The sequence below is a fragment of the Sinocyclocheilus rhinocerous genome, unplaced genomic scaffold (genome assembly GCF_001515625.1).
Source record: "Sinocyclocheilus rhinocerous isolate Xijiao unplaced genomic scaffold, SAMN03320098_v1.1 scaffold8, whole genome shotgun sequence".
In the NCBI taxonomy this organism is placed as follows: domain Eukaryota; kingdom Metazoa; phylum Chordata; class Actinopteri; order Cypriniformes; family Cyprinidae; genus Sinocyclocheilus; species Sinocyclocheilus rhinocerous.
Genome location: NW_015666800.1, coordinates 2175912 through 2199851, shown reverse-complemented (window position 1 = coordinate 2199851; position 23940 = coordinate 2175912). Strand labels below are relative to the sequence as shown.

General features: G+C 37.4%; 1 protein-coding gene and 1 long non-coding RNA gene across 2 annotated transcripts in view; one reads left to right on the top strand and one right to left on the bottom strand.

Moving 5' to 3' along the window:
* Positions 1-4659, top strand: part of LOC107733126 (spermatogenesis-associated protein 17-like) — a 31098-nt gene extending 26439 nt beyond the window's left edge. Inside the window, exon 10 of the mRNA XM_016544628.1 lies at positions 4561-4659. Coding sequence (XP_016400114.1) covers positions 4561-4641 — 81 coding nt within the window. The 3' untranslated portion in view covers positions 4642-4659. The remainder of the gene's footprint in view (positions 1-4560) is intronic.
* The window catches only part of LOC107733128 (uncharacterized), an 82026-nt gene that overhangs the window by 15176 nt on the left and 42910 nt on the right, over positions 1-23940 (bottom strand). The gene's annotated exons all lie outside the window — the stretch shown is intronic.

The following is a 23940-nucleotide window of genomic DNA, read 5'->3' as shown; positions in this document are numbered from 1 at the left end:
CACACAACCTGGGCCTACATTTATTTTCTCTCTCTTCTATTTTAATGTTGCTTCAGTAATTGCTTTTCCAAACCCCCTTTGCTAGACCCCCATCTCCATTGTCCCCCCACCGAATATCGCCTCTAAGCACAACCGGAGCAGAATTTTTTTTTTTAATTATTGTTGTAGGCAACTGGAATATTTAGCCTAAAATGATGCTTTGTTAGTGACTGCTCTTGTTAATCACTGGCGGAATAATTCATCACACATTATTATATATATATATATATATATATATATATATATTATGACTGAATTTCTTGCTATTGTGAAATATAAAGACACATTATGAGATATAAAATCATATTGTGAGATATATCTATTCATATTTTGAGACCTACGTTTATTGTGATTTTTTTTAGTGTATAAAGAAATGTGCATTGTAATGATTTCGTATTTTGTAATAATTATTTGTATTTTTGTAATATTTTCTCGGTTTATTTTATTTTGCATCCGGACAAAACAATCTAAAAGAATACACCTGTCTCTCAGTTTTTGTAACTTTTACACTCCAACAGCAAAAATCGACACCTTCGTTCAAGCACATTCATACTTTAGCTTTAGAAGCACAATGCATATAAATATTGTAGGGCAGAGTGAGAAAAGCTCTAATAAAATGACTCCACAGTGCCATGTACTTTTCTGACCCCCAGCTCTTTTACACTGGTTCCTCCATCTGCACTTTCTTCTATGCGTGTTATACAAATATGAACTGGTTACCACTGCCATTCTGACAATGAAAACAGACCCTTCTGAATTTCATCTGTGCTGTGGCTCATGCAGCTACTTGAAAGCTATTGAAGTTTTTGCATCGCATGAATTGAAATGATTTTTCTCTTCACAGTGTGACTGAATTAATGAAATCAGAATTACTGTACGTTAGCTTCCAAGGACAGGGATTTGTGAAAACTGCGTCATTCTGGTATTGCCAGTTAATCTTGCTGAAATTGCCTGTGTGTGTTTGTGTGTGTAACTGATTGAGAGCCATATTAGGGTCATGTCACCTGAATAACTTGATTATATCAATTTCATGATTTTCAGTGACTTAATTGTCAAATATACAGCATTCTGAAGAGTGCGATAAAGCAAATTAGGGATTTAGATCATGCATTATGTTGATAAAGCACAGTGATTATCCACAAAATAAAATGTAAGGTTGTTTACTGATAAAATGTTTGCATACCTTCAAATAATTAGATACTCCTGCATCCCCTCTGAAAGATTTTGAAGTGAAACTCAAAATATATTTGAAAGAAATCAATACTTTTATTTAATATTATTTTGTAATGTATATTTAAAAAAATGCTGTTCACCAAAATATTATTATGCATTTTAGAATAATTTCTGAAAGGTCACGTGACACTGAAGACTGCAGTAATGATGACTACTGAAAATTCAGCTTGGCCATCACAGAAATAAATTACATTATAAAATATTTTCAAATAGAAACCAATTATTATAATAATCAGTATTATTATAATAATCATATTATTATAATAATTTTATATCATAATGATATTTCACAATATTCACAATTTATTCCACCGCCATTTTATAATGTATTGCAGTTAATGTTGTCTTTTTTTTCTTACTTTCTTTCTTCTGGTTTTTCATGAGAGAGTAATTTTATATTTCTTTAAAACTAAAGATATTTTTTCAATGTAAAAATTTTTTTTTATTGTATGTTTTTATGAAATGTGCATTTCATCAAGCATTTGATTAAAGTGAAAAGATTATGCACTGCCATGTCAAATTGGGCTGATTACGATTAGAGCTTCTGTTTTACTGATTAAGTTCTTGATTGATATTTTTATAGACCATTTTTAGTGTAAAAGTGCATACCAAATGTGCTTTTAAGGACACAAGCTCTTTGTGTGTGTGTGTGTGTGTGTGTGTACATAACTCGTTAAAATCAAATAGCATTTCACGTTACCAAAATGTTGTCAGTCTACAAACAACAACAAATACTTTAATGTGCATTTGAGCAGTCAAAAGCGGAAAGGGTACATTCAGTTTCCTTTAGAGTGAGTCAGGACTAGCCACGTATGAAAGAGTCCTCTGCCATTTCCCTACCGGCCTGTTATAGGGCTGTGCAGTGAGAATTACACTGTCAACTTCTCACTAGCTAAAATAATGTAAACTCATTTCGGCTGAGGCCCAGCTAAGATGTCAGTGTGTATGAATGCGAAAAGTGCATTGGACGCATTAGAACATGACAGGGGCCCTTCTTGAAATAAGTGAAATTAATGGAGCTCTTTTCATGTACGACAAGGCCGCAGCACCCCTTTCAGCCTGCTTACAGTCAGAGAAAAGTCAATACTGTTTTATTACTCCGGGCCGACCCACCTTCTGCTCTACAAGTGCTAGCTGTGCTAATTGGTTTCAGTTGTGAGGGGGAAAAAAATAGAAAAGCTTCATTCTGAAGAACATTGGAGCAAATCAATCAATCATATTTTTTTATCCCTTGTCTGTTTTTATTGGGTAATGTTGGAGGGAGAGGCAACAAATGCTTGGTTAAAATATGGGTTTGATGGGCTAAAAAGTGTCTAAGTGCCCTGAGTGCTTATCTGAAGTCCGCTGTTGTTCCACTGCTGTTATGTAGCTGTTAAATGAAACACACTCTGAGGTGGAAGATAACAAAGAACATGGGCTATGGCTATTTTAAGAGAACAGGTTGACGTGACAAATAAGAACACACGTAAGCTAGAGGAGAGATTCATTTTATACATTCAAAAGGACTGAGGGCACTTTAGAAGTGTGTCTGGCTGACTCCAATTTTTGTCATATAAAGAACATTGTGAATGAATCTATTTTCCACTTTGGAGACGGTGTCCTTTTGCATTTCTTGTGCAGTTAGAGTTAATGCGGAGTGCTGTTTACAAGGACAGTTAGCTGCAGCATTTCCTGAGGCCAAGACACACAGATGATTGTCGTGGTGGCGTACGCTGACTGACAGAGGGATCACATGCATGCCTGCCAGAGGGAAACCGTCAGCGCCTCCCAAGTCTATGACATTAGTTTGTCCTTGCTCAACTTCGGCTTTTTTTAGTCTTAAAAAATGAAATATATAATTAAATCGCCTTCCTCCCAAACTCTCTTTCCTCTTCCCATTCTTACTGTAGCCCGTTATTTCCATTTCAACGCAGCAGTGCTCCTCACAGGCTCTTATATTAAGTGGTTGTGGAGATGAAGGTGGCTTGTTTTAGACCAGGTCAGCCTCTAGGGGGGGTCACTGAGAGCCAGCGTGCTTTCAGAGATGCTCTAAGACAGCCTGTGTAGCTGCTGCAGCAACTAGGCCACTAGCAAAAGCTGAATCCAGTCCAACTAAAAATATCTGACGCAGATATTTTGTGCAGTGCTGCAAAAAAGAGGGCAGGATTTGTTGTGGCTCATGTATTCATCATTAACTGGCTGACTGGGAGAATGTATTATAGCAGTGATGAAGAGCCAATGCTAGTCACAGCAGCTAGGACGACCAGGCATTAGGGAAGGCAGCAGAGAGAGAATGGTAGTGTTTCTTTCTGTGTGTAGCCATTTTAAATACCTTTTAACCCCTAATTTTAGATCTAAGTGGAAGTGAAACAGAGATACAGTCTTAGTTTTGCTTATAGCGTATACTTGTAGTGATATACTGCACAGTTGGTGAACTGAATCAACTTTTAGTACATACTGTAAAGCTTTATAATAGAACACACTAAGTTTTAATCAATGTTATGTATGTTTGGAAATGGAATGATTAGCATGGCTGTGATGTTCTGGAAGATGGATGGATGGATGGACGGATGGTCGCCAGGCCATGACTTTGGCAAAAAGCTCAAATTTAAAATCTTATCTGAGCCTATAAGAGAGAAACATCACATGTGGGATCTTCTTAATATCTCACTTTTTTTCTTAGACGGCAAGAAGATTAAATTGAGAACAAATTACTTCAACTCTCATATTTCTCTCATGGGCCTAGTGAAAAAAGTATACTGATCTGACATCTCTGCTCTAGAATTTCAGAATAGATCTCCATTTTGTCTCAAAATAAATGATCAATGTTGAAAACAGTTCTGCTGCTTAATATTTTTGTGGAAACTGTGATACTTTTTTTCAGGATTATTTGATGAATAGAACATTTAAAAGAGTAGCATTTATTTAAAATAGAAATATTCTATAACATTTGTTTCATCTTACTGTCACTTTTGAACAATTTAATGCATCCTTGCTGAATAAAAGTATTAATTTCTTTACATAAATAAATAAATAAATAAAAATCTTACTGACCCCAAAAGTTATTTTTAAAGATTTTAAAGAGACACATCTGAGATTTAGTTGATTCTTCAGCATAACTGAACTCATTCATTCTCCTGAGCTGTGAAAGAGCAAGCTCGGAGCAATAACATTTTCCTTTGGAACCATGTGTATTTTTGTGCGTGTGTGTGAGCTAAATGGAAAAACTATAATAATTGCACCATCTCTGCGGAGTGTAAAACATATTTTCAGACTGCTGACATCCAATCAATGTGCTTATCATTTCAGCCCTTCAAGACCGTCTTCACTACCTGCAACGTCTTTGACAAGTTTGGACGACTCTACTCCAACGCTGGTAATATTGTATGAGATAGCCGAGTGGGGAAAAAAGACAGAATCAATAAATAAATGAAATTAAATATCCAATCATGCATCATTTGTTTCAGAAAGTGCAAAGGTGAGATGAGGTGAAGAAAACATTCGGTGCTGCATTCAGAGTAAAAACATCTCATCCTCTTAGCATAATTACATGCTATTTGTATTACACACAGTTGCTTTTTGCGCTCAATATCAGCAGTGTTGATGAAAGAATTCTTTAACAGCAACGATTTTGAACCTGGAAAAGAGACTAATGAAATTCCTCCATTAGTTTACGCACTTACAGATGTCACACGTGAATTCTGACATCACTTTCATCAATCAATGCATACAGGCCGAGCAGGCAGGCACCTCATTGCATCGCTCCCGGAATCGTTTTGAAACATTTCCCATGCATTATTGCCACAGAAAATAAATGTCATTTAATTTCAGTGAGTGGGAAAAGGTGAAGGCACTGATCCAGTCTTCTGCAACAGAGGTTTCATTTCCACAAATAATTCTGAGTGCTTTGTTCTATTGTGTGTATTTGTGTGTGTCTGTGTGAGGGTCTACAACTGTATGAAGCCTCCTGGCCAGCATCGCCACCAGAATCTGATGCACGGGCAGCAGTAATTTGGAGATGCAAGGGCTATCTCTTTGATTGCTCCTGGTCTGAGGTAGTCCATCACTTCACAATAATTCACCATGCTGCTGACTCCTGCCTCCGAAAAATACACGCTTTTCCATCAGGGCGATTAGAAAAAGCCCTAGTTGGCTGATCTGGTTACTCTCTGTTTTATCGCTAAGTTTGACCCCATGTTGGGAAAGCAGTGCTTGCTTATGGCTACCGGATATGTGGACGTTAGACAACATCCCAGAGCTGAGGGAGGGATGCAAGAGATGGTCTTTGTGATGGTTCATGGAAAAGCTTTCACTCAATTTTTGAAAGCATTTCAAAGGCATTATTCTCCCTTTTCACAATACTATCATAGCATGACGTGTAAATACATCTAGTTTGCCATTCATTTATTAGATAATAAAATAATGAGACTTACAGTAATGAAGAACTTCACAGAAACACCCGATCTCTGAGTGTGGGCTCACATAGAGTGCTTTTTGATGGGCTATCTAGACAGGTCTTGGCTTCAGCTCTGCCGTGGAGCCCAGCCAACATGCACCGAAGAGAATGAGGCACGCTGACGGCGGGACGTCCTCTTCACAGAGTGAAGCCATATGCAAGTGAGAGGATATGCCACTGAGGAGGGAAAGAATGAAGAAGAGCGGTAAAGCTTGCTAATTAGTAGAGACAGGAAAAATATGAAAAAGCCTTGTCTTCATATTCCTGTCTCTGGGAAAACTTTTTCGCTGGCCAGAAGGCCAGAACAGATATGAAATATGATTTTTCAAAAAAAAAAAATTTTGATGCATTAGCTTATTAGTTATACTACTACAACAACATGTCCAGATCTACTGTTTTTTTTTATTGCATTTTATTTTTTACAGAAGATGCAATTTATACATATACAATGTGCCTCTTTTATAATTAGAATTAAAATTAAATTTCAAAGTGGGTCAGTTTTAAAATAATATGAATTAAGTTTAAACGTTTCTAAATATGTTTTTCTAAAAACATGACCACAAAAAAAGCATGTTATTGATCTTATTTTAAACAATTCATGCGTGCATTTCCTCTTTTTTTTTATTTAAATTTTTTAAACCTCATAATTCATCATTTTTAATCAAAATGTCATAACTGAATCTTCCAATGAAATTAAAGACCTCTCTCTGGTAGCTTATGCTAGACTTATCCAATAAATTGTCCATATAACCTCGCCCCTTTCTTTTAATCGACTCCCATTTAGATATGCGTCCATCCAATCAAACCAATGGAAAAAACCAAGACCCCGCCCTACATTTTTTCTTTATCAATCCGTTTCTCTCGGATGTATGTCACAATATGGAAGAAAATATATTTTGCTACTTCCATTACATCGTTCATAGCAATGCAAAGTTTTGTTTTGTTTTTTTAATTCCAAATGTCAAACCTGTGCCATACATAATTTGATTGCGTCAGAAGACTTTGAATTTAGTTCACAAGTAAAAAAAAAAAAAACTGAGTAAGCAACTCCTTTAACCAAAAAAAAAATGTTTTGTTTGTAATAGGGCTGCACGATAAATCGCATGCGATATTTAATGCGCATCTTGTCAGTAAAGCCGCTTCTGTAATCAGCGGTAAATCTCCATCACGTGCGGGCTTTCACATGGAGCAGCATTTACTACACAGAGCCGTCGTTCACAGGCAAGCTGCGCAACACCATGTTCATAATCGCGCGATTTTTTGCGCAGCTTGTCAGTGAACAACGGCTCGGTGTAGTAAATGCTGCTCCATGTGAAAGCCCGCACGTGATGGAGATTTACCGCTGATTACAGAAGTGGCTTTACTGACAAGATGCGCATTAAATATCGCATGCGATTTATCGTGCAGCCCTAGTTTGTAAATTACTTGAGATATTCATCATGACTGTATGCTGTAAAACTGGCTGAAGTTCTTTCTAAAGAACATGAGCTATCATTCATTCTTTCTGGCTTTGAGAGAATGACTGTGTGAGGCTGGTGGTGAGACTCTGGGTCGGTCCAGGGTTTGGGGTCAGAGTCATCATTCAGGCCATCACTCACAGAAAAGAGAGGGGGTCCAGGCATGGAGGGTGGGGGGTCCTTCTACTCGGACTCAAAGCCAATGGCCTGTGTGTGCGGGGGAGCCGGCGAGAGAGAGAGGGGGTCAGAGTGCTGACGGTGAAGTGATGGGCTGTCTCAGTTCACCGCTGAGCCACAGCAGGACGTGTCAGAGTTGCAGGCTCACTGCCCGTGCTGGCTCGCCTCCTACCGAACAACGGCTCGGTGTAGTAAATGCTGCTCCATGTGAAAGCCCGCACGTGATGGAGATTTACCGCTGATTACAGAAGTGGCTTTACTGACAAGATGCGCATTAAATATCGCATGCGATTTATCGTGCAGCCCTAGTTTGTAAATTACTTGAGATATTCATCATGACTGTATGCTGTAAAACTGGCTGAAGTTCTTTCTAAAGAACATGAGCTATCATTCATTCTTTCTGGCTTTGAGAGAATGACTGTGTGAGGCTGGTGGTGAGACTCTGGGTCGGTCCAGGGTTTGGGGTCAGAGTCATCATTCAGGCCATCACTCACAGAAAAGAGAGGGGGTCCAGGCATGGAGGGTGGGGGGTCCTTCTACTCGGACTCAAAGCCAATGGCCTGTGTGTGCGGGGGAGCCGGCGAGAGAGAGAGGGGGTCAGAGTGCTGACGGTGAAGTGATGGGCTGTCTTAGTTCACCGCTGAGCCACAGCAGGACGTGTCAGAGTTGCAGGCTCACTGCCCGTGCTGGCTCGCCTCCTACCTGTCTGTCCACCCCGACCAGCTTCTCAACTCACTTAAAAATCCAGCAGATCTCTCTCTCTCTCTGCCTCTCTCCTACTTTTTCTTTGTAATTACCCTGGAGATGACACCGCATGCAAATGGGATACAACTTTAAAGGGATACATTATTTACCAAACAGTTTCGGTTCACAGTGACTTCCATTATTTGGTTAGCAACATTCTTCAAAATATCTTCCACAGAAGAAAGTCATACAGGTTTTGAACGACGTAAGGATGAGTAAATGATGACAGAAGTTTCATTTTTGACTGGATTATCCTTTTAAGATATAGTCAAGCATAAAATTCAAGTGTAGGTATCAAAAGTTCAGAAGAGTGTATGAGATACATTTAGGGGTGAATCTCTGTCTCCATCATGTTATCATATTTTTGCCCCAAAATCAAAAGAAAGACCAATTATATTTTCAATAATGGAAATTAAGCCTATTTTGGGATGGTTGAGATTTAGTGTTTGCATTGACATTATTTTTCTCACAAAAAAAATAAAAAAATCCCATTAATTTTCATTAATTAATGCACATAAATAAAGAAATCTCATTTTGTTACTTTGTTAAAAATATTCAAATAAAACAATTCTAAAAAGAATCATTCAAAATTAAATAATGTTCTTTAAAATGTTTTCAAATAATTGTTTAATGATTATTATTATTGTTGTTTAAATTGATAAGTTTCAAAGTATTTATACATCATGGTTGTATTTATTGTTGATATTAATTTATGCTGATTTAAATAAAATGTTTTTTAACTGTATATAAACTATAACTATATTTATATTGGGGGTTTTAGAAATAAATAAATCCTGCTTAGCAGAATGAGAGGGGAAGATGTTTCAAGTTTTTCTCTTCTATGAAGCCGGTTATCTTATTACCCTGAAGTTTAAGCTAATGATCGGCAAACTAACCATGCGTTCATGCATTTTTGATTCTGAAGGAATTTTGTCTGCTTCAATTCACGGATAAATGCCAAATCTGTTGCTCCTGACAGTAACACATTGGCTTTCGTCCATCTTTCCGAATCCAGGAAACCATTTGTGGCCTTTCATGCAAATGCATCTCATTTGAGACTAACGCACGGCAATCTGCAAAATTAAAAGACATAAATCTCCTCTATCGTCCCCTGAGCGGAGAATGAACCTTAAGTAGAGACCGAGCGCTTTGTAATCTGCGTTAATGTGCTTGTAGGCATGGAATTTGAATTGTACAGAACGGAGCGGGTGAGTCGAGATGAGAGCCCACCAGATGTTGTGGCAGATGTGTGGCCCAGCTCACTTGGGTGATTCCATAATTACATTTCGCATGCAGATACGAGCAAGCATTTCATGCTGCTTCAACGAAAGCCTCGGCCCTTCTGACTTCCCTCAGACTAATGCATAATATTGTGACAGTAGCAAGTGTGATTTACTGATCATCCTATTGATTTATGTTCCCAAACATCAGCTGCAAGCAGCAACAGATGTTTGTGGTCTGCTATCAATCCATGATTTGATTGTGTGCTGTTTTAACTTAGATAAGATGGGTCAATTGAAGCTCGAGAGTGTGGTTAAGCTTGATTTGTGTTACGGAAATGTTGAATCTTTGGGTTAATGATGATTTGTAGTCGGAGCTGTGGCTTAGCATTTAGAAACACTTTGAGCCGTGTGGGTGATATGAGTTTGAATCTGACATTACTTTCAGATACCTCTTCATCCACGATTCCCAAATATCTGACCATCTCTCTTAATAAAAGTGATTGTAGAATTTTTAGCAAAACAATGTTAGGAACTGAACACAAAATTGTTATTTTCCATACAATGAAAGGGATGATGTTAAATGCTAGAAAATATGACCGTCATTTTAGACTGCCAGTTGTGTGTGTGTGGGCGTGCGTGCGTGCATGCATGCAAGCACATTTATCCCCCGATTCTAATTACCGTAATGCAAAAAAAACAATTCTTATTTCCTAATAAAAAAATATATATTTTTATTAATATAATTTAATGAAATATTTAACTATTAAATAAACAGTAAATATTTTACTATTAAATATTTTATTTCTATTTATTATTATTATTATTCAATTAATTGTATTTGTATTGTAATTGTATTTATATTGTAAATGCTAGTATCTGTTCTACTGATTTTATTTTATGCTGATTTAATTTAAAAAAAAAAAAAAAACTTGATTATGGGGTTATAACTGAAAAAGTTGGTATTTGTTGTTGAAAAGTTGGTCTTTTTCCCTTCATCTTATCATTACATTAGATATTATTATTATTATTAAAAACAAATAAAAAATAAATCTCTTGATTTTGGGTGTGTGACAACTGAAGCCTACAGCAGTAGCTGCATTATGAACTAGCATTTACTAGTAAACAAAGAACTTCTAAACTATTACAAATTGTTTTAAAGTTGTTTTAATGCCACTGGTGCCCCCTCAAATAAAACCGATCCATGACACTCTTGGGCCAAGTGGTGTGAAAATGATGGTTTCACAGATGGGATGTGCTTGCACACCATACATAGCCTTAAGCTGAATATCATGGTTCTCCAAAATATGCAGACCAAGATTAACTACATAATGTTGTTATCAGTGATGTTATCATGCATGGATTAGCTTGTACATTTCTGTCACTGTAGGACACTTACAAAAAGCCATTTGTTTTAAGACCAAACACTCAGGAAGCTCTACACACCAAAACGGGATACAAATGGAATCCAACAGCCAAGGCAATGATGAATTCCGATCAGAAGAGGTATTGACAAGCATCTGTTCTGCCCGCTGCATCACAAAGAGACAGGTGTCTGTCTTAAGCAGGCGTATTGACAGGTTTGTACCTCTGGCAATTGTCAGCTGCCTGAGTGACAAGACATTATTGACAGATGAGATTTAAGAAGAAATAGAGAGAGAAAACAAAGAAAGTAAGACTTTTGAAACCCACATGATCGCTCACAAAGCAGCAGCCTTGAGAAAACTGAAATCTTTTTGAGGAACTGTGTGTCTGCCTCCCTCATGACAGCGGTGGATTACTAATGGTCAGGATACATGAGTTGGCTGAGGTGGATGCCCTGACATAACAAGAAATAAAGCTGATGCTAATGGGCAATGGAGGGACGTGTCAGCAGTGGCCCACACCGAGCGACCCCGGGCTCTGGCAGGGTGGACAGGTACAGCTCACCGTGAGGCTGTGCCCCGGCCTGGCTCCGCTCAAAGAATCAATCAGCCCAGCTGTCAGAGACTAACCTGAGCAGACAGCAAGGCTATGGAGAGGTAGAGAGAGACGCTCCCACAGGGACTCCACACGCTTCGACCACCAATACGGAGAACCACCCGAATAGAAAAACCCATCTGCAATTCTCTGGGTGGAAAAGTCATTTGGATGTCATAGTAGTGAAAATGTATTTATATGAGCTTTTCTCTGCTGATAAAAACAGCTGATGACCACTTTGCATGGCTAGTTAAACCGTAGTATTGCTGGTTATCAGTTGAAGGTATGTCTTGAGTCCTTTCATGCTGTTTCTCTGCATTGCTATATTGGTCACGTTAGTCTGCCTGCAACAGTTAAACAGCATTTGTGCAACCTTGTGCAATATGTGTATATATATATATACAGTGGGTACGGAAAGTATTCAGACCCCCTTAAATTTTTCACTCTTTGTTATATTGCAGCCATTTGCTAAAATATATATAATCTTTATGAATTTTGTTACATTTATGAACACAAATCACATGTCCAGTCAAAAGCACTTTATTTTCACTGTACACAAAAGACAATATATATTGTGAAATCAAATATATTAGGTATAATTTTAATATATAATAAAATATAAGTATTGTATATCTTATATAACATTTACATATTACTAAATATTAAACTGATTTCTGAAGGATCATGTGACACTGAAGAGTAATGACTGCTGACAATTCAGTTTTGCCATCACAGGAATAAATTACTTGTTAAAATTACTCATATTAAAATTTAAATATAAAATTAAAATTTGCAGTTTAAATTTGTCTCATCAACTAAAATATTATTTATTATATTTTATATAATAAATTATACATTTGGGGGGGAAAATTTATATACATATAATAGTAAATTTTCATTCTCATATTAGAACATATTTAAACAATATCAAATAAGCAAGAGTGCTGTTGTTCCAAATATCTGCTACTAAGACCAACAGCATAACTGCAAGTGAGATAATGTTTTTATGTAACAGTTCAATAAACTAGACATTAATCTTGCGTTAACTTACAAAATTGGTTACTTTTTTAATTGTTACTTTGTCTATTTTTGCTCCATCAACAAAAACAGAACTCAAAGTCAAAGCAGAATCAATCGTCAAACGTTCCTGAATGAATCAGTATTTTTTTCCCTTCTCTTTTTCTTAAACTATTTGCATACAGAACAAAAACTAATGTGTTTTTATCCAAGTGTTTTTTCCTCTGATGATGCTTCATCTCGCCCCAGACTGCCATTGGTGCCCCCTTAAAAAAGCTGGTGCATGATTATGGTGGTCCAAAGTAGTCTTAGATGTTTACACCAGCTGTTATAGCAGGGTGTACGTGAATACAAACATATCTTAAGTTAAAATACAAACTATAAACTGGTAGTCTAGATATAATATGGTAGTCTAGAACAGCGCCAGCCAAGTAAAAACACCTTAATAAGCGCTTACATTAGGCCAGGCGATGTATGCTCTCCCTCTCTTTCGGTTTCTGTCTATGACCTTCTCTTCTCTGGCTTCTGAAGCACACACCCGCATCTACACAAACACTTACACGTCCTGCCTAAGTCCGTGTCTTGCATCACCTCAGGAAACTTGTGGCTAATTTCATTATTTTTTGGGGGGGGAAGCAAAGAGAGAATGCAAATGAGTGCAGACAGCTGGTGCCTTCCTGGTGGCGAGGAGTGATGGAGGGCCCCAAGGCCTCGCTCATCAGCCCCTCGTCCTGCTTCCTCTTTTCAGACAGAAGCCCACCGGGGAGAAGGCGGGGAGAAGGCGGGGAGGCCGCTCCGACAGCGGGACCAGATGGTCCGAGAGGTAAAAAGCGCGGCTCATTCAGTTAGGGCGACGCTTTCGGTCACCTGGGCGACGGTGCTAATGCCTGTGCAGCCTACGGGCGTCCGATGAGCTTGAGGTGCGGTGCTTCTTTGCCGTACCCCCTTGTGAGGAGAGATAGGCCTTCCAGTCAATCACACTCTCTCACACACATACAGAACGCATGAGTTTATCGTGGCTGCTGCCGTCTGGTCTGTGACCTGGCTCCATTTGTTTAGAAAGCTCAAGCAGCTATGCAACGTTACCCTGTATAAAGATAAATGTAGATCTTTATGTATATGCACATCTATATATAAATGTCCAGCACTTGCAAACTGCATAACTCAGCACTGGAGCTTTTGGACTGAACTGAAAGAATAGCTACAAAATGCTTATGACAATATTACAATTTTAATAAATGTCTTAAAGTAGATTTATTTAAATATATTTAACTATGGTAAATAATTAAACGAGTTTAGTTAATGTGTTGAGTAAGTACACTTGATTGCAAGTTGCAAATGCATTACAATTACAAGACTATTGTTTTAAACATGAAAAAAAAATCTGTATAAAAGTTCATACTCCTCGGTTTAATCAAATACGTCACATTTATTTGAATGCCATATCCCTTTTTTAATAATATATATTATATTAAAGCCAAAATTACTGAACGCAAATCATAAGAATTGTGTTACATTAATGAACACTAATCACATGACAAGCACTTTACTATCAATGTACAAATAATAATAATAATAATACATATTATGCAATCAAATATATGATGTATAATTTTTATTTAAAAAATATAATTATATATTTTATATACATTATATTTTCTATATAATGACCTTGTCTTGAAAAGGTTTGATCAGCAGTCTATAAATTCATACTGCGAGCCCTGAGGAATGGGCTGTGTCTTTATCTATTTGACCTTTGACAGCTGATTAACATTCTCCTATCCCTTTTTTAATAATATATATTATATTAAAGCCAAAATTACTGAACGCAAATCATAAGAATTGTGTTACATTAATGAACACTAATCACATGACAAGCACTTTACTATCAATGTACAAATAATAATAATAATAATACATATTATGCAATCAAATATATGATGTATAATTTTTATTTAAAAAATATAATTATATATTTTATATACATTATATTTTCTATATAATGACCTTGTCTTGAAAAGGTTTGATCAGCAGTCTATAAATTCATACTGCGAGCCCTGAGGAATGGGCTGTGTCTTTATCTATTTGACCTTTGACAGCTGATTAATTAACATTTTCCTATTTCCCACCTTATTTTGTGCATGAACGTAAGTGATGTCTCCGGGCAGCGAGATGAGATAGGACTCTGCTGTCAGGTGTTACACAGCGAAGGGGTGAAAGGCCACTTCCACAGTGCCCATCTACTGGCCTGCCACTGAGAGAGTTGTCAAGTCGTCTCGTGAGCGTATCTCTCTTTCCCTCCGCTGTTTGACATCTGCCAACCAGCTCCAAACTCCCCAGCCTCCCCGTCCAAACAACACTCCATTTACAAACACAACCGCTGTCCGCATCTCCTTCTCATCAACATTTAGATATAGCCATCATTTACTGGGCTGGGCCTGTCAGGAATCATATGGGCGTCAAGGCACAGCCTGTGTGAGAGAAGGAGCTGGGAGAGAAAAATGAGGAAAGGAGAGGGTATCCAAGTGAGATGTAAGGGTCAGATATGTTGGATGAGTTGGCAAAGAGCAGAGGGAGCAAAAGATATCATGATATCTAAAGCGGGAAGTGAGGATGTTAAGAAGAAGTGAATCTGACTTGATAACATGACCATTGTGGTTCTGTTTCAAAACATAGTGAGCTGCCTCACTATTGCGGATTTGAAGAAAGTTTACAAATACGATGTGGAATACCAACATTAGTATTCTTAATTAATAAATTACAATATTACATTAAATTATATGAAGTATACTTATTATCATTATTTACATATAGTATCAACATTATAATCAACATTTCTGTTTTTACTCTTTTTTTCATATATAGGACATATTTATTACAACAGGAAATGACATCATAGAGGGTACCCCTGCAGACTCAAATCGCTAAAAAAAGATAATTTGACCTTATGACAATGAGAGGTTAGTGCAGAATGTAAAATGCCATATAGCGCAACTCTACAAAATATTATGATATTTATGCATTAAATCATGTTATTTGTAAAAAATAATAAATAAATAAATAAAAACTTGTTTCAGTGCATTGTGGGATTGCCTTATCTTCACATTGGGAACATCCCTATGATGCTTTAACAATAATTCTTTAAGAACTTATTTACTAACCCTAATGTTGTTCCATATCAGTGTGACTTTGTTTCTTCAGTTGAATGCAAATTAATCTTTCACTTGAATTTTTGAAGAATGTCCTGGTCTCTCTAGAATGCTTTTGAGCTTTACAATTACAAAAAAGGCACCGGAAAAAGTGACGTATTCTAAATCTTCAGAAGTCATATAACAGAATTGACCCTTTGCTGGGAGTTGTGGGTGTGTATTGACGTCTCTCCGCAGTTGAAACAAGATACCTTCTGATGTTCATTCATGTTTATTTCGTGCTATAACTAGTAAAGAGGAAGAGATGAACGGTCCACGTGCCGCTTGAACTGAGGTACTACAATGATCTGTCACAACACATTAAAGAGCTACAAAATGCTATTTATTGTTTGAATTTCTTTTAAAAAATGACAATTTGAAATCCGAGACTTTGTTTGATACCAAAAGTAACCTGCTCTGTCTTGTCTGCCGGCACATTGACAGTGTCCTCTTTGCTCCTCAATGTATTTTTCACTGCATGAGAACATGATGTGTTGTGAGAGTGCCATGGCTTGTCAGACGTAGCAACAGTAACTAAGGGGGGCAGGTCTTTGCGAAGTTCTCTTCGCAAAGACCTGCTACCCAAGTAGCTCTTTAGCTACTACCCAAGTTCTCTTTAGCATGTTCTTGAAATTTCATGAGAAAAGTACCTATGTCTGACTCATTAATGAATAATTATTTGAATCACATCTTGTCGATGAATCAGAATGGTTTGGGTTACAAGTTAAACTAACTAAAACTCACTGACTCAATGATTTGTTCGCAAAGTTTAACAGTTTAAAAGTTTCTCGCACAAAACTATTATATGGTTTCATAAGACCTTAAATATATGGTGCCCAATACATTCATTCAAAAAGCACTTTTATGATACTTTTAAGGTGCTTTTTCATCCATCCATTAAGTTTCAAATCAGCATTTGAAATTTTTTTTTTTTGTTTGTTTTTTTAAGTTTTGTTTTTCATGGATGAAAGAAAGTTCTAAAGGTTTGTAACAACATGAAGGTGAATAAATGGTTGAACTAATCTTTTAAAATGCTTTCTAGGTAGGGAGCTCACTAGGTGTTGGAACAGCGCATGTGTGAATGTATTTCTTACATGTCTTCCGGAGCAGGGGAGGGGGAATGGAGTGGATTAGCTTTGAGATTCACTCGAGTGTTGCCGCAGGACCTCCAACAGCCTTCTGATCTATCAAAAACTGATGGAAAGACACAGTTCAATTTGTCCCACTTTCATAAAAGATAATTAACCTGTCAGTCTTCACACCATAACAGCTTCATTAGATTGGCAGTGGGGCACAGAGCAGTTCAGGTGGAGCTGAAAAGGATGTGTCCCAATCTGAGCCCCTTCTCCCCTCGCTAAGTATGTGTCAAAATATCAATGTAACACAGACATGTGTTGGAAATAAACACAAGTGACACCATACAGTAATGGCTTATGTAAAACAGCGCTACAAAATATTATGATATTTATGCATTAAATCATGTTATTTGTAAAAAATAATAAATAAATAAATAAAAACTTGTTTCAGTGCATTGTGGGATTGCCTTATCTTCACATTGGGAACATCCCTATGATGCTTTAACAATAATTCTTTAAGAACTTATTTACTAACCCTAATGTTGTTCCATATCAGTGTGACTTTGTTTCTTCAGTTGAATGCAAATTAATCTTTCACTTGAATTTTTGAAGAATGTCCTGGTCTCTCTAGAATGCTTTTGAGCTTTACAATTACAAAAAAGGCACCGGAAAAAGTGACGTATTCTAAATCTTCAGAAGTCATATAACAGAATTGACCCTTTGCTGGGAGTTGTGGGTGTGTATTGACGTCTCTCCGCAGTTGAAACAAGATACCTTCTGATGTTCATTCATGTTTATTTCGTGCTATAACTAGTAAAGAGGAAGAGATGAACGGTCCACGTGCCGCTTGAACTGAGGTACTACAATGATCTGTCACAACACATTAAAGAGCTACAAAATGCTATTTATTGTTTGAATTTCTTTTAAAAAATGACAATTTGAAATCCGAGACTTTGTTTGATACCAAAAGTAACCTGCTCTGTCTTGTCTGCCGGCACATTGACAGTGTCCTCTTTGCTCCTCAATGTATTTTTCACTGCATGAGAACATGATGTGTTGTGAGAGTGCCATGGCTTGTCAGACGTAGCAACAGTAACTAAGGGGGGCAGGTCTTTGCGAAGTTCTCTTCGCAAAGACCTGCTACCCAAGTAGCTCTTTAGCTACTACCCAAGTTCTCTTTAGCATGTTCTTGAAATTTCATGAGAAAAGTACCTATGTCTGACTCATTAATGAATAATTATTTGAATCACATCTTGTCGATGAATCAGAATGGTTTGGGTTACAAGTTAAACTAACTAAAACTCACTGACTCAATGATTTGTTCGCAAAGTTTAACAGTTTAAAAGTTTCTCGCACAAAACTATTATATGGTTTCATAAGACCTTAAATATATGGTGCCCAATACATTCATTCAAAAAGCACTTTTATGATACTTTTAAGGTGCTTTTTCATCCATTATTACATTTCAAATCACCATTTGAAATGTATTTTTTCCCATGGAGGAAAGAAAGTTATAAAGGTTTATAACAACATGAAGATGAATAAATGGTTGAACTAATCTTTTAAAATGCTTTCTAGGTAGGGAGCTCACTAGGTGTTGGAACAGCGCATGTGTGAATGTATTTCTTACATGTCTTCCGGAGCAGGGGAGGGGGAATGGAGTGGATTAGCTTTGAGATTCACTCGAGTGCTGCCGCAGGACCTCCAACAGCCTTCTGATCTATCAAAAACTGATGGAAAGACACAGTTCAATTTGTCCCACTTTCATAAAAGATAATTAACCTGTCAGTCTTCACACCATAACAGCTTCATTAGATTGGCAGTGGGGCACAGAGCAGTTCAGGTGGAGCTGAAAAGGATGTGTCCCAATCTGAGCCCCTTCTCCCCTCGCTAAGTATGTGTCAAAATATCAATGTAACACAGACATGTGTTGGAAATAAACACAAGTGACACCATACAGTAATGGCTTATGTAAAACAGCGCGCGTGTATGGAACCGAGAGTGTAATGCAACATGGAAATGCATGAATAGTATGAGGAGAAATCAATTTTGTACCGCTGAAGAGTGAAGTAGTTTTGAAAGGCCTTATGGTGCGAATAATGCAACGCTGTCTAAAACGAGGGTCAAGGGTTCAGTCTATTGTCACTGCGCCATAATCATATAAATGATGAGACTTCAAATAGTGATGTTCTGAGAGGGCTGATCATAAAAAGTCAGTCATCCTCTGAGGACCGCAGCATTGTGCCTGCTGACCCACTCATATTCCTGACCACACTGGGCTATGAACTATCAATCCATCACACGCACATCATTTTACTATCAATATTCATTGCCCAGGTAAATATCCTTTTAGAAGGAACTTGAATCAGCATTTCCTGACATTACAAGACTTAAAAACTGTACATAAATGCAATTGCACTACTATTCAAAAGTTTGCTAAGATTTTTGCTCACCAAAAATCAAAAATACAGTCAAATCTGTACTGTGAAATATTACACTACTACTCTCTATTTTAATATATTAATGTAATTTATTCCTATGATGGCAAAGCTGAATTTTCAGCAGCCGTTACTCCAGTCTTTAGTGTCAAGATCCTTCAGAAATCATTCTAATATGCTGATTTACTTCATTTACTAAACATTTCCTATTTTTTGCTGCTTTATATTTTGTAAAAAAAATAAAAAATAATAATAAAAAATAAATTTTTGTTTACTATTTCATGATTAGAAAGTTCAAAAGAAAAGTAATTTTTACCATCTTTAAAAATGTAGCAATTAAATTGATCAATTTTATGCATCCTTGCCGAATAAAAGTATAATAAGTATTTAAAATATTGCATAAAGTGGGTGAAAACCATATTGGGTAGTAATAATAATAATAATAATTATTATTATTATGTTGATGCTAACTTGCTAAGTTTTTAATTTGTGTCACAACTTGATAATTGTATAGTAATTGTACAATACTATGTCGTAGGTTAGTTTTAATTGTAAATGGTAAAAAAATGAATAAAAATCTACCATCAATACAGACGCTGCATCCATTGTGTTTCTCACTGACATACCCCCAACTCAGAAAACTCAAATAAAATCAAGTTTTACATTCGTAATAACAACACTGTGATGCCGTTCATGTGCGTTCAACTTACACACAATCTTTACGCCATGACTTGAACGCATCAAAAGACACAGGTACTCATGAATACAGATTACTAACAAAGACTCTCAAACAAAACTCATTATCTTTCAAAGATTTAATGCCACAAATCTCGCAAACTTTGGCTTTTGCCATGTAGCACATCAAGTCAGAACTGAGGCGATCTATGTACATGCTAGTGTCATAATTATATAACTTCCATAATCATGGCTAATAGCCAAACAAATGAAGAGTTAATATAGCTGAGGCCACAAGTTAAGCAAAGTCTTTGTGCATGAAATATGCCCCTCCTGGACTAGATACTTATAATGAACTATTCAAAATAGCACACAATTAATGAGCACATTAAGCTGTGATGTTTTAACAGATGCAGCCTCCTTAATTACCAGGGGAGAGGATAGTTTCTGCTCCTTTCTCTTTCTAATACACCCACGTCCACATGTTCATCTGTTCCGCCATAAACACAAACAGCATATATGTGCAGACCAGGTGCGAGACCCCTCACTCAGCGTCCAAAGTTTAGTGACCTGAAGTGGCCAGAGAAAAGACCACACCGTTGACCCCAGTCCCACCAGGCGGCTCTTCTGAGGGGATGAATATTCAAATGGCTTCTCATCTCTTTGGTTGAAGGTGAAGGGGGCTTGTTGAAGACATCTCTACCAACAGATGGACCACATGAGCCCATCTGCTGGTGAGGCAAGTAAATGCTCAATGATGCATCGCAAAACGATTTAGCTTTCAAGGATCCCCGGCAAGTAGTTAGTAATGGTGGCATCTGCACCAAGAGCAAACACTCTATTTTAGATATGATCTATCGCCTCTCCAAACTAGAAGCCTTGTCTTAAAGAGACAGCATCTCATTTGCAAGGCTTCATTTTCACGCCACAGCGCAAGTCAAGTTGCGAGTCAAAAGCGTCACTCTCCTTTATAAACGCCTTCAAAGTTATCAGCGCCACCACATGAGTGTGCCTTCATCCCACAATGAGCAGAGCATGATGCATTTAACATTTGTCATATGATCACGCTCATTTGCTTCCATTGATTCTTATCAGGCAGTGGCTCAAAGAGCGCAATAATTATATCTTTGAAAATTTCCTGCTTTAGTTTCCTTTTCCAGGGGCTAAAGATGTTACCACCTAATATATTCAGATTGTCTCCCATCCAGACAGTTTATTATCATGGTAATTTGCTTATTAAGTGCAATCTTGTTTTGTTCAAATAAAGTGATAATTAGATATTCAACATTAATACCTTGAAATCTTATCTCTTATATGATGTTTGAGGGTCTTTTTAAATCTCTTCTCCCACTGAGAAGACTTAGATAAATGTATTAGAAAACTCTTCACTTTAGGCTGAGATTGTTTGATGCTTGTGGGAGACGTTAGAAAAGCTTCCCACAATTTACGGAGAAAACAATCACCTATAGTGAGCATAATTATATAATCATAATCACTTTTTGATATGGACAGCAGGGTTATTGTCACTATGCCTTGCGTTTATTGATAATAGACATAGCTAGTGCTAGTGAACAAAAAAATTTGCGGCAAAGTGGCAAAAAATTAGGGCCAATAGCAGGAAAAGTACACATCGACCATGCTATACTTAAAAAATAAATCCTTATTGTTGAGCCCTGAATAGCATAGCAAGGTCCTCCTCACAATCTTCCTCTATATCTAGGCCGGCTACATATATTCTAGTTATGTAAGCATCAGAAGATTGAGATGTGCTCCATCCTGAAGTTGTGCTTTTCATATCCTGTCCGAAGAGTGTGTCCCACTGGAGTGCATATCTCTGCCTCTGTGCCTGTGTGTGGGCTTACATTACATTACGCCATCTCTGTAGAACAGCACACTACAGCGTGTTTGCCCTTGTCTTTTTTGTCCTGCTTACCTATCCCTCCCAAAAGAAAGAGGTCTCTGTGTGTGTGTGTAAGGAAAGAGGCAGTGATGATCATTTGCTGCCAAAGTAAAGTGTTTGCAAACGAGCGTGGTGCAGAGGTGCGGCGCGCTCAAGGGCACATTTGTATAAAACTAATGATAGCATGTAAATGGACAAAATTTCTATCGGAGGAAAGAGGCAGCCACCCCCTTGGCGCACCATCGTGTTGATGGAGTGCAGAATCTCATTACGGATCTAATACAATAACTGCCGTGTCGATCCGGAGAGGCGACAGAGAAACAAGATTAGCCTTATTACTTTATTATGTGCTGTGCGGCATGGCTCAGAGTGGACAATTGCATTAAAGCACAGATGAGATCACGTAGAGGGAATTGCTCCCCCTCTGCTCCGCCCCCCGAAACGATTTAATTGATTCCACATAAAATTAGCGGGGACAGATTTGGAATTCCTGCTGTTGCCACTTAGTAAACTCCCGACTTCTTTGGCCATCTCTGGAAGAGTGTTGTTTTGCTGTTATGGGCAGTAGTGAGGACAAATAGGAGGGCGTTTGTCACTGTCTGAGAGGGCTCAGGGTGGAAGGGTTAATGACTGTAACCCCTGTTGTGAAGTTTGTTTTGTGTCATTCTACTTGGCTATCTAATCCAATACTCACTATCGTGTATACAACCATTAAAGTCAGCATGAAATGAAAATTCACCCTATAATTCATATTATATATGCATATCTTATTGTGAACAATTCATCCAATTATGTTTCATTAAAAAATGAAACATATGAATTTTTAATCAAAATGTCATAACCAGTTAAAACGACAGGTTTCTCTCTGTTGATGTTACAAGCTCATGTTCATATGCCTGCACTTTTGAGTGCAATGCCCACATATCAACATCTAATTAATCATGCTTTATTTTTTTGATAATCTGTTACACTGTATGTCACAAGAAACTTTCGTTTCATTGCAACTTTAAAGATTCTCTCGGTACATTTTTTATTTTTTTGCTAGCTCTTCTTCATCTGTCTTCATCTATACTTTATACTGACACCTACTGGTAGTTTGTTGTGACCAGGGGCAAAATGTTGAACGTACATGAATTTAAATAACAATGATGATGATATGAATGGTAATATGATAAATCATTCATAATAAACACAAACTTTGTGACTTTAAAGTAAAGAAGTGTGAAGGTCAGGGTTGTGCACCATTCAGAATTGAATTGAGAATACCTTTTAAATTCCAATTCAATTACTGAATTTGAACTGAATTTAAAGGGGCCATATGATGCGATTTAAATTTTTCCTTTCTCTTTGGAGTGTTACAAGCTCTTGGTGCATAAAGATGATCTGTAAAGTTGCAAAGACTAAAGTCTCAAATCCAAAGAGATATTCTTTATAAAAGTTAAGAGTCAACCACGCCTACCCGCCCAAATGTTCATGCAAAGAAAGAAGGCGTAACTTTTATTCTCGCTGTAGTATTGTTGTTGCCGCGGCCGCTATGTCGTGAAGACGCTGTGTGTTTCGTTGTGAAAGCGAAACTACTTTGTTTGGCCTTCCAAAAGAGGACACGACTAGAAATCAGTGGTTAAGTTGTATTTACAACACTGTTCCAGAACAGTTTAACCCAAAATTTTATGGAGGACTGTTTCCTGGCAGCATAGACTACAATTCCGGCTGTTCTGACTCACAGACTGTAAGTAAGTTTTCATATTTAAAGAATTTGCCACTGATGATTAAAAAACGCGAGTTTTGAGCAGTGTAGAGTAGCGCTTGTTGTTTGTCGTTTCTCCGATCACAAATGCAGACATGGTTTTATGTTTACGCGGCGCGATGCAATGCAACGCAACGCGTAAAAAGACAGTATAAGTCATTATAATCCGTAATTATGTCCCCACTGGATGCAACAAATACCTCGTTTATAATGGGTTTTAATGTTTATGTCTCGTCCTTCCGACGATTCCTAACACCGTGTCTACACCGGACGCGAGCGGCGCGACAAAATACTATAGAACCACTGATCTATAATAGAGATTTATTATATATAGATCAGTCTATAGAACTCATTATAATCAGTGATGCTGTCTACACTGGATGTCGCGTCCGGTGTAGACACGGTGTAACGGTTGCCCGTTACATCCTACACAACTGTTGCGTCCGGTTTAGACACGGTGTAACGGTTGCCTGTTACATCCTACAGTACATCAAATTTCACTTACCACATTAACAGAGTAAGGAGAGATGACTGAGGACGATGGCGAATGATTTGCAGATCCTCAGTACCACTGACAAACATATAATCTTGTGTGTGGTAAGTACTGCTGCTCCATAGTATAAACAGAGTACGTG